The 12,442-nt window shown below is 43.0% G+C and overlaps 1 protein-coding gene across 1 annotated transcript in view; it reads right to left on the bottom strand.

Moving 5' to 3' along the window:
* The window catches only part of GAN (gigaxonin), a 56,972-nt gene that overhangs the window by 15,652 nt on the left and 28,878 nt on the right, over nt 1–12,442 (bottom strand). Inside the window, exons 9-10 of the mRNA XM_014609254.3 lie at nt 11,825–11,953; nt 374–483 (exon numbers count right to left, since the gene is read on the bottom strand). Coding sequence (XP_014464740.1) covers nt 374–483; nt 11,825–11,953 — 239 coding nt within the window. The remainder of the gene's footprint in view (nt 1–373; nt 484–11,824; nt 11,954–12,442) is intronic.

Here is a 12,442-nt window from a genome sequence, read left to right as displayed (position 1 = left end):
AATTGCTATCAACAATTTGGAAAAGGCTGCTTTCGGATTGTTTGCAAAAAAATCCAAGAACATGTTATTAACCTCAGTCTATCCCCCTAACCTTTGTTATGACAGCCAAACAAATGGCTAACAAGTTTACAAACTTTCTTTAGCATTTGAAAATCAAAGGGATGTTTCAAGCACAAAAGTTAAAAACCAGTTCTGCTTATGTTTCCTGTAAATTTAACATTGTTCCCTTGAACTCGAGGGCAACCACGAACAGAACGAGATTCAGAATCTTAACTAGACTGAAGGCTCTTTTTTAACACTAAAACTTCAAACCAGTTTGAAAAGTACTTTAAAAGAAAACAATCAATATGAACTTATTAGCGTGGTCTCTAACCTGTATCAAGATCTCCAATCACATAAATACTGGCCCCGATTGGTACAGCTCCATATACAAAGGAAGAACTGGTGGGGATGCATAAGTTCTGATCGTTTAGATAAATCCACCTGCAAAAGAGGGCAGTTTTAGTGCATGGATTAATATGCAGGACAAAAATATTTGTAAGTTTTTTCCAACAGTATGATCGGCTGTAAATAAAAGCAAAGTCACGTAAAATCTGATGCTTTTGGCAGAGACCTGCATTGGGAATTGGGCCTCCGAGTCCCTTAGGTCTGGTCACATTGAAAAAAGTGATCTTCACAGGCCTTCTAGAATAGCTCCCCATGGGGATCCTTTGTTCTGGAATAAAATCACTCTGAATGGAGTACTTGTTTCAGAATATTTTCCTCTCGTGTTCCCCCTCCCCTCCCCTCCCTTGTTATAAAGGCCCTGCACAAGGGAGTTTATTTTGCAATTGCCATGATACTCAATTTTCCCCAGGTGGAAAAGGCGTTTGTTAGCTTTCAAACCTGAGTCGTAATGCTTATTTCTCCATCTATGTTAATTTCAGGACGAAGGGCAGGAAACAGCCAATTATCATAACGAGGTTTTGTTACTAAACTGCGTTCCTCAATTCTCTTGCCAGTTCTTAAAGTCCTCCTCATAGTCAGAGGCAAATGCTTACACAGCCGGTAAGAAAAGTGGAGCAGTTAGTGAGATTTAATGTTCAAAACCAGAGGAGGAGAAGAACGAATAATACTGAAGGATTTCTGGAAAGAGAAAGAAGTGTCTTTCCTTTTAGGAAAACAAAAAGAGTCAGCGTTTTCAAATTCATATTATGCTTTCCTTGTATATCCCCAGTGTTTTCTCATTTAAAAAAAGGCTGCGGTACTCTCAACACCATGTCAGTCTGAGTTTCTTACTAACTTAAGAGTAATATTCCCTATCAATGCCCTTGGAAACCAGAGGCGTGCCTGTGCTAGTTGGAAATGTCTCTACAAATTCTGATTTAAGGCTTTCCAATGTTAGGACATGACATACACTGTTGTCAGCCTGTTCCTCCACAGCAAAAACATCTGCAGATTTTACCCACACTTTTGCAGATGCTGATTTACTTCTATTACCTGTCACTACGGCATAAATCAGGCCTGCGACCCTCCATGGTTCCTGCACTGGACAGGTCAAGTATGACCAAGGACTATTAGAGACCCCTTCTGCAGGAGTCCCATAGATTTCAAGAAAAGAAAACTTGGAAAAAATCTCTCCACAGATGTCAATGACTTGTGACTGTACAGTCCCTACTTATTACTAAAAATTACCCTTCCTGTGACAGCTCAACCAATTTGAGGGGAAGCTGAAAAACACATATCAGTTATTTTAGCAAGAAAAATGGATCAATTTGTAAGGGTAAATTAAACAGAGAGAGATGTAACAGTCCTTCTTCGCTCTGAGGTTTTTTGCAGAACGTCACAAAAAATTCACTTCCGTCTCATTCAGTATTTTGAGACAATTTTACAGAAAAGAGATCGTATCATATCAAGGCAAGGGGACAGAATTAGCTTGGGCTCAAAGGGTCAAAGGCAATCAATAGACTTGGGATCTACTCCCAATATTGCCATAGTCCTGTGCAACACTGGTAAATTGTTTAGCATCTGCATAACTAGACTTTTCTTCTATAAAAAGATGATACTTCCTCATAAGATGCAGCCCTGTTCTAAAATGTGGGCCAAGACAAAATATCATCATTATTTGCCACCAGTCACAAACACCTTGATAAACGCACTCATTAATTATAAGGATAGGTTCTAATGATGTGAACAGTAAGTTTTAAAGCCTCTCTCTTATAGGAATACAAGCTTCAAGCTTTTTGGGAGAGGGGGTGGTGGAGGAGTGCACAAATAACTCAGCCAAAAGAGTTAAACATCTTCTCAGCTATTGAATAATTCACTAGATTCAAACTAAACTCATTTGAGAGCTTCTTTTAAAACTATTTCTGCACTACGAGGCTACAGACTTTTATCCAGAGTACGTTTTTACAGCCTAGGTATAAAGCCTTGTAAAAACACACTTCCAACAGAACTAGCTGTTCAATTCCAAGAGCTGCCCCACAGTACAAGTGGGAGTCGAGAGCTGCTGCATCATATCACCTTGAATTATGAGCCCTCTTCGACTGAGAATTTAATTCCTAAGGTTGTGTCCAAATAAGTGCAGACGTGCGGTGTGTGGCACCGTAGACCTGTTTGCCGTGCCACACACCGCACATGCAGACGTTCCCCGCACTGCTACCTTGTGGGGGAGGGCGTAAGAGGGGCTGATCTGAAATCAAACAAATCCATGCTGGAAAAAAAAAAAAAAAAAAGCAGGGCAGTGCACGTGGTGGCAGTGTGCGCCACCCAAAACTGGAGCCTGGCCGGTCAGAGCCACGCTCCGGCTGCCAGCCAGGCTTCCTGCCATGGCTGCAGTCCCAGGAGGCCTCCAGAACCCCAGGTAAGGCTGCTGGGACCAGCACCAGCTCCCCTACCCGACCTGGGGAAACCTGCCGAGCGCAGGTGTGCCACTGCTACTTGTCCCTGGGGAAACAAATGTCTGCACTCTTCTGGATGCACCCTAAATTACTATTTATGCATTGGTTTCTCTTGCACAACCTGTAGCAAGATAGGTCTGTGGTGGATTCAGTTGTGGTAGAGTAATTATGTTGCTTCATTCACTGATTTGAAATGTTGGGATTATTAAGGGATGGATGATCATTTTCCCCCACCCTCTACAAAGACAAAATAACTGATCCTATTGTATTTTCAGAGAACAGGAGGCAGGGCTAAAAAAATATTAAAAACCAGTATCAACTCTGGTTGGACACAGAGAGATGCGTCTATACCAGAGCAGCGGCATGTCCTGGCCAGGCTATGCCCCCACTGCTCCGAACATGAGACTGCTCCCAGAAGCTTTTGTCTCCCCAGAGCATGTGCCTGGCAGTTAGGGAAATGCTGCCCTAGTTCTCCGAAGTTCTTCACTGGGGTAGAGGGAAAGGGGCACAGGTGAAAATTGGTGGCTGAAGTAGAGAGGTGCGAAAACAATGCAGTAGAGCATAAGCCCCAGGAAGTTTGGGGAATGCTGGCCTAAGGCATCTTTTTGCAGCCCCTCAAGACTTCGACTTCTCTGGCACGCTCAAGAGAAGCCACTACAGAATAACCATAGGGCATCTTCACTGGCATCTTTCCAAGCATGGAGTGTGTGAATGGGCATGGGTGGCTAGGGCAAGCCCTAAGCTCTGCCATCCTTGCGTAGAGACGTGTAATCAAATTAGCGCGATGGCTTCCCCTTGCTCAGCACTGCCATGTCAGCCTTCTAGAAGTCTGCTTTATACAATGGGACCTGAAGCATGGTCTTTTAAACTAAATTCAGGTTTTCAGGTAGTGCCCTCCTGTGTACCAAAGCACAAGTGCTTCCAGTGACTTCAACTGTGGTAGCATAATATGGAGGGAAAGGGAGACAGCGTATTTTAAATCCATACCACTACCCCAAACACATACTACCTCTACTAAGAAATAAATAAAATATTTACTTTCCAAACTGCTCATCATCCTTCAAGTTCAGGTCGATACAGCTTTTAGGAGATTACTGGGTCCCTAAAATATAAATGCAGTGTAGACCTGGCTGCATACGAAGTTGAGTAATGTAGCACAGAGACATCTGAGCTATTTCTAAAACATGCTCCCAACCTAAACTCACCCCTAACACACTAGCCCACAAGAGCTTGTACAAACAAGATCCTCCACTGCACACAGGCTGCTTCCCCTCTGCACGCAAGTAGCTCTTAGCTTCTGTCAGTTCTTTGGCCGTGAATAAATGGCATTGCTAAGAGCTATCAAGGCCTGGGGGAGAAGGGCAAGGAGCTGAGGTAGCACAGGTGAAGGAGTTGGTTCCTGGCACATTTCAGCTGGTTCTCAGCCGAAGGGTGCTCCTGAAGGCAGGAGACCACCACAGGAGTGTCTCATAAAAGGCACATATGGCCACATATGTCCGGGGTTGAGACAGGTCACAGCATGACAAATGCAGTGTTACTGCCTTCCCCACGTGCCAGGCCAGCACAGGCAGTCATGCCAGCGAGAGGAATGGTCTTCATCAATGGCCTTAGCCAACTGCATCATGCACCTTTCTGGATTTGACCTTCTAAGCCGTCCATGCTGCCGGCTGAACAGGTTCCAGACTGGCCAAATGCAGCGTGCAGCTTGTGTTTGCAGATGGGGGCCAATGTGAAAGGTCACGCTGCAGCTGCGGGCACGTACAAATGACGATACATGTACTGTTGAGGAGGGCCCTCTAGCACGGCCTGCAAGCAGCCCGACAACACCGAAAGGCTGCCAGTGAATTGGATGTTGCTTGGTTTGGCAAGGCAGGCATCTGTGAGATAACTGTATATTACAACTGGACAACAACTGAAGCCATAATTGCGAACGAAAACTCATCTCCTTCCTGCCCCTCACCAACTTATGTACTTTTCAGGAATGCTTCCAGCAGTCCAAGCTAGGAAACAACAAAGGCAGGAAGGGCAAGGGGTCACGTTTCATCAGCTTTGGACTAAGCTCCAGCTTGTTGTAGGTTGACCATTTGCCTGCCATTTGGACAGTAAGAAAATAAATTATACCAAGAGATTCACAACCTTTAAGAAGGAGAAAGAACTGTTTAGTAAGTCTGCTCCTCTGGGTGCTTATTTTCTGCAAATGGTTCTGCTGGAGTCAGATTCAAGGAAAAAGAGGTGACAGCTTCTTTTGCAGCAGTAGACACAGTTGATAGATACAGTAAGGCATGTAAAACTAAAATGTGTTTCTGTCGAAGCTAACAGGGGAAAAACACTTAAGCTTTTCATTTTTTAAAGCAATAAGTGAATACAAAGAGACAGCAATCCAAACTGCAGTAACTCATAACAGAATGGGTGTTTTTAATGCTGAATGAGAAGTGAGAGAGAGAGGCAGAATACAGAAACCAAGCCTTCAAGATCTGCTACCTAAAATCTGTACCCAGTGCAGAAGGAAGGCTTGCATAACAACTATTAACTGAGAAAGTCTCCCTCCAATTTGACTTTGGGGATAGCTGTTTCATCCCTCTGTGCAGGGGCAGATCCAGAATTTGCTGAAGGAGATGCAGTACCCTGCCCCTCACACCACAGGGGCTGGAAGTATAGCTGGCAGGGGATGCTTGGGAGCAAGTGCACGAAGAGGGGCATCGACCCCTCCTGATCTCTGTTGCTGTCCTCAGCTGACCTAGAGACAAGGGGAGGGGTGGGGGCAGGGGGAGCAAAGCCATTCCTGCTCCACTCCAACCAGGAGCTGAAGAGAGCAGCTATACTGAGAGCCAGGCTTGGCCAGGGACAGCTATAGTAGCAAGTAGTTTCCTCCTCCCAGCTGCTGCCCCCTGCCTACCTTCCCTGCAGGTGCTCCCCGCTGTCAAGGAGCAGGTGCTGGAAGGAGGAACTTGCACACTGCTGTTGCTGCCTCCCATCAAGCCCAGATCCCTGCAAAGTCACCCCTGCAACATAGGGCAGGAGCAGCCCTGGGCCCACCCCCCCTGTGCTTTGTCAGCCAGGGACAGCAGCAGTGGTGCATAGGTTCCTCCTTCCTGCATCTGCTCCTGGCCAGTGTTGGACACCAGCACTGTGGGGAACAGGAGGGAGCCAGGGGAAAGGCACTGCAACAAGGAACTGGACCACAGTTACAGCTCTCTCCTGCTGAGCCTGGCACCCAGCACAGCTACACCCACAGCTGGGGAGGCTCTGGGGTTTCCTGAGCATCAGAATCAGCAACAGAAGAGGAATATATCCTCACTGCTGTACCCACACTGAATCTGCCTCTGAGCCTCTTATGTCAGCATCTTCTTAGGAGACACCTGCATATTAAAGGAAGCAGTTTTTTTGGTTCTAAATATTTTGTTGCAAGTTTGTTTTGGTTTTTTTTAATCCTTACACACACTATTCAAAGGGTGTTTGCTGGGTGCCAGTTACTTACAGGAATCATTTTTGAAAAACTGTTTGGCAAATTATCACTTACAAAATAGCACAGCCCCCGCCTAAGAACATTAGAGATTTCAATCCAGATGTTTTCCATACAGTTTATGCTGCATACATAACACATCAGTAAAATGCAGCAGCTTCTAGAGTTGAGACAAGAGTCCAAGCCGCCAGCCAATCAACTTCCTCACAGAGTGTTTCACAATATGCTGTAGGAATAAAGACTTTTTTTTTTGTGTGCAAGATTTAAAGCCAATTTGTACTCCCTGATGTTTCATGAGAGTCCTGAATATTCATGCTAAAAGGCGGCAAAATGACTTTTCAGTCCATTTTCTGGAATGACAACCTCTGTTCTCCTCACTTCCATCTGATACACAAAGGTAAACAACAAGTCATCCAGCTGATAAACTCTGGAAGCATGAAAGACTGAGCTGACACGACTGGGCTTTCAGTAGGAGTTCCAGGCGCTTAAAATCTGATGTCTGAATCACAGTCAAGTCTAAAAATGGATCAACATAGTTTTAACCGGTACACTCCAGAACATGGTGCTTAAACAAACCACAGTCTAAAAATAAATAAATAAATACATTTCCTATATGTGGTCAGTCAAAATTCAACTAAATGTTGAGATCAGTGTCAAGCACCTTATGTGGTGTGAAGATATCTGAGAATACTGCCAATCATTTTAAAGCTCATAGTAACTGATAAGAGGTCATCCGGAGGAAAAAAAAAAGCCACCTGCACTGAAATCATCTGGGTTAGCTGAAGTCAAAGTGAGGCGGGTTAACCAATTAAGGCCCTGCTCCTGGAATCCAATCAATGCCAGATTATCCAAGAGCCCAAGTTCTTGGGTAATAAGATTTAGGATACAGAAGGTGTGAGACGGATGCAGGAAGCGATCATTTCTAATCATGCATGTCTATTATAGCACCTATAAATAATACTTGATGGCCAAGTTCAGAGCTGGAAATTTGGCAATAGCCATTAGTTTCTATTCACATGCACTTCATGACACTATAAAGACAGTTAGAGGTAGCAGATGTTGAAACAAATAGATAGCTACCTCAATTGTCATGACAAACATAGCGAACTCTGCGTTTCCATTTCAGTCAGAGCTTGTAGGCCAAGACAGGCAATGCCCTTTTCTTTGCTACTCTATTAAGCTCATTTCGGGGCCCAGTCTGAATGTGCTCTCCTGCTATGACAGTATCAATGAAAACTTACAAATACACCACCTAATATTCTATGCATGCTTAGTCATCCAGCAAAGTGCAGAAGGGGAAGCCCCTATTATTAACATGAGTGAAGGTGAGGTGGTATGAAACCTTCAAGTCCATATCCTGTCTACAAGATGTCTACATTTATGCACCAGTTCACCCAAATGCATGCACGCGTGCCTCGGCACAGAACAATCCTATTCTTCCTCAGTAAGATGCACAGCTTTCCCATTCCCATCTGAGTGTGCAAGCACACAGCAGAGTCAGTTCCAAGCAGGAAATGTTAGCCTTTGGGGGTGTATCTGAGCTCCTGTGTCTGACTCAGGGCTGTGAGAAAGTGCTTACTTCTGCATGAGCTGGATCCCAACATGGAGAGAGATGTTCAGCGTAAAGCACAGTGCAACAAGACAGACAACTCATCCACCTTTTACCCAACAGCAGAGTTCTGCCCCCTGCTCCCAATGCTGTTTGCATTTCGTCCAATGACTATTTCATGTAAATTGCTTAAAAATAGCACTGGAAGCAGGGGACAGAACCCAGGCTTCTATCCTTCCCTGGAGATGGCTTCCTTGCTGAAAGCATGTTCTCCTTTTGATCCCATAACTTGAGTTTCTTCCTACCCACCACCTGTTTCAACAGGAGGAATGGAGAATGCCCTCACAGCCTTGTTGGGAATGCTGGCCTACGGCATCAGCACATAGCCTGATAGGTGGGTCATTTTTTCTGGGAGGTGGGAGATGCAAGTTCAGGGCTGAGCACACAGAGCTCTCATTTCCTAGCCAACACCCCTAATCACTGGGCTTTTTGCCAAAAAGTAGGTGGGTTTTCTTTCTGCATGTGTGATCTTAGTTCCAAATCCTGCTTGGTGCAATTCCCTCCTGTGACATAAGGAATCATGGACTTGGGGTGAGTTTGTGCACATCCCAAGCCAAACTGGATTACAAACTTTGGGAGAAAGATGCCAAGATAGCTATTCTAGACTGCTTCTCAGCACGTGCGATAGACAGCACCAGGACAAACTGGAGGTGCCTGATGTACCTAGGCATCTGAGGGCACTTACACACATGTGGGGAGAAGATTCGATTAATCAAGTCTGTTGGTGCACGTAAACTGACACACTCTGGCAGCCTTGTGTATCATGTGCATCAGCAGTGCAGTGTGCCTCCACGTTGAGAAAATGGCAGCAGTGTGCTCTGAACTAAAACACATTCAATGAGCTTTAGTTCAAAGTGTACCAGCACCGTTTTTTCAGCGTGGGGGTGCACTGTGCTGCCGATCCATGCGACATGCGGGTGCTTTTTATTAGCATGGCTTGCTAATTAAAAGCACCCAGCGCTGTGTCAGAAGCATGTATAAAAATGCCCTTAATGGTTTTGTGCCTGCTGACTGGATGGAAATAGGAACGCACTCAGTATCTAAGAGAAAATACCACTTAGACAGCTTAAAGGAAGAAAAGGACTGGGGTTTACTTTTTGTCTATATCACTATTGGCCCTCCATAGTTTAGTACACTAACACAGCCCAAATCAACACCTAATACAAACAGCCAAAAAGCTTTCTAGAAGTACACCACTAGAGCATGTGTACTATGCTGAAAGCTCTCTACTGCTGCACCATATGCAACAGAAACAAAAATCCCCATCCTAGGTCATATGGCACACCCCCTATCCTTGTGCTATTCCAGCTTCACTCAGGAAAGATGTGTTTCCAGTATCGACGTACTTTAATTAGACAAAAATGCTGATGTATACTGCCTTTGTCTCCTCTACAGAAAGTATGACTTTTTGCAGAGAGATCTTCAAAAGGTATGCTGTTTCCTTGACAACCCATTATCACCTACATCATATACTTGCACAACATGATCCATTATTGTGGGAACAAATCAACAGTCCTATAATAAAATTAGTACTAAACAGTTAAGGGTACAGTTTATGGATTACACAGAAGTAAATTGTTCTTATTTGTATGCGTCACAAACTACGTGCTACGTACCCGGTTTACTTTAGGAGGGAAAGGTGTTACTGGTTTATACGGTGTTACAAAAACGCATGCCACAGACAACATATAATATGATGGAGACAGACGGAGTCCACTTGCAAACAAAGCAAGATACATAAAATGTTTTAGCCATGGTTTTGAGAGAGCCAGAATATGGCTTCCTACTCAGTACCAGCAAGACAACTGGAAGCTTTCCATGCTTTAAGGGCATCCAACTTGCCTTCACTTTGTATAAATTTTGAAACTTGCCACACACTATTAATGAAGTAATATGATCCTGATATCATTTTGCCAAGAACATAACCAATGCTTAAGTTTTTATAAAGAGTTCTGCCTTTTGCTTTTAATTGGAGTCCCTTTATAAATAACACTTTTACAACAGATACAACTCTCCTAGACTATAACCTTCTTTTAAATGTCAATGATAAATTACGTTCAAATTACATACTCTGAACACATCTAATACACGTGAAGACTGCTTATCTTCATAGCTATGATCTAAAATAGTAACACATAAGATGGTAATACAGCACCCTCTTCTGGTAAGCACCATTGTACAAAAATGCTACCACTCCTGGTACTGAAGATGCCATAAATTCCAGCAGAGGAAGCAGAAGTTACGAAGTGGGAAAGACAGCATCTGAACTGAACTAACACATCAAATGTTAGTTTTTACCTACTTTTTACCAATTCTCCTTTTCAAAGGCATAAGAGGAGCTAGGCATAGTTTGCTCTTGTACTTCATCCCACTTCAAAACAAGACCCTGAATGTACACTTAAATCATGTATATTCACAGAAGCCAGTGTTTGAAAGTGTGGCCCTGGGGATTTACTCAAGTAAAAGTAAAGATTACCTTTTCTTTTTAAATATGCCTCAGATTTATTTTTTTTTTTTTTTTAAACTGAAGCCAGTTTAAAGGAAGATTGATAGTCAAGGTATTACTACTTTGCTCTGTCCTTTACTGGTTTCACAAAAAGTCATTTTATTAACTTTAAACTACTATCAATTACTGTAAGAATTTGTAATTTGTAAGAATTTTAAATCACTCAACCCAAATTTTAAAACTGTCAGTTATGAACATGTGTGAAAGCCACTAGGTGGCAATGATAACTCCTCTGCAACCAAATCTGGATAGGTCAGGATTTCCCAACCTTTTTGGAAAGTCTGATATATTAAAATCAACATTGCTGGAAGTCTTAAATTACCACATTAGCAAGAGTTTTTTTCCCCTAATGTTGTATAAAAGCATCACAGAAGCAGTGGTAGATGGTAAAAACTGTCAATGTAAAACAGCTGGGAAAAAGTCTTAAAACTTTTTTAATTGAAAGACAAGTCTTGAACATATTGAGTATAACAGCAGACAAAATATTTTCATACAGAAGTTAATGATATGCATGTGCTTAAAACTACACATCAACCTAGCTCCTGTGATTTTATTTGGAGAAGACCACAAGCCTAATTATTTAGTCGCAGACAAGTGAGCATTTTCATACTTTCATTACCACTTGGCATACTCTGAAATTCTTAGCATTTCTAACAGCAACATCCAGTCTTGTTTCCAGTAGTTAAGCTTTCCATACGCATATTAAAATGTGAAGAAAGAACTATAGGAGGCATCAGATCTTGTAAGTTTTGAATGATCAACAAGGTGATAACGAGGCACACTGGCTGCTTGCAAACATTTAAAGAAAAGAAAAAAAAAAATATATATGCTTTATCAGAAGTGTGTTACTTTGATCCAGCTCCGCAGCATCTGCATAGATCGGGTGCTTCACGGGGCTTTTTGACGTTTATCTAAAGCTGAGTCAATCAGCTATTAGATAAAAACATCAAAACAGCCCCACTAACGTACCTGATCTATACATTTGTTGGGTGAGCTGGGTCCAAGTAACGTGCTGCCTCTTCTGGGCATGCCTGGGCTGGCATGGGAGTGCACTGAGTTTAAAGTAAAGTGTGAGTTTTTGTTTTTGGGGGTTTTTTTGTTTTGTTTTTTGTTATTTTTTCGGAGGGTAGGGGGAGTTGGGTTTTTTTATTTAACATCTCCAAGCAGCTACTTATGCCTAACAACCAGAATTTTAGTGCCACAAGAAGAAATATTTAGGTGTCACATTGAAGCAAAAACTCAACAAAATGAACTGACATTTGTTGAAAAGCTGGATGCATTATGACACTCTACACTTCAAAAGGGAATAAAAAAGATAAAAATAACTGAGATAGAGACATGCTCGGTCTACAGCTAGAACTAGTTACCTTTTAAACTCATCGTGATAGAATTCGGATTTGCAGGTCACCATCTCGCTGGCCTGATTATCATCGCGACTTCTGACTCCACCAAACACATACAGTTCTGACGCAACTCCACAAGCTACTGCTCCAAATCTGAGGGCCAAAGAAAAGAAACAAGCACTATTAAATATATCCACCCACATCCTTCCATGCATTTCCCTATTTCCATATTCAAATGCTCAGATCAGGTGTTCAGAAACATTTAGGTCAGTGCATACATCATCGTCCAAAAAAATAAACAGCACCAATTTTTCATTCAGGGACAAAGTCCTAAATTTCAAGTCTGGTAGGAAGTGCAATCCTGACAAAATGCCATGTCTGTTTTCATTGTGCAGAATAGCAGGAATGCTTCAATAGCCAGCTTTGGGCTCACTGTGCAGAGAAGCACTCACTGTGCCTTGAGAGCAAGTTATTTTATGCCATGGAGTTTGGTAACTGATAAGAGCCCAAGGCACTCTTACAGCCAAAAAATAAATAAATTAAAGATCCCACCAATGCTTGGTCCCAGGCCGTGTCCACACTCCCAGGCTACATCCCCAGCACAAAATCTCCATGTTACCATATGACTCAGGAAGAGGCAAG

This window comes from Alligator mississippiensis, chromosome 10 (assembly GCF_030867095.1).
Source record: "Alligator mississippiensis isolate rAllMis1 chromosome 10, rAllMis1, whole genome shotgun sequence".
NCBI lineage: Eukaryota > Metazoa > Chordata > Crocodylia > Alligatoridae > Alligator > Alligator mississippiensis.
Note: the sequence above shows the minus strand (reverse complement) of the source record. Positions and strands in the feature narration are given on the sequence as shown.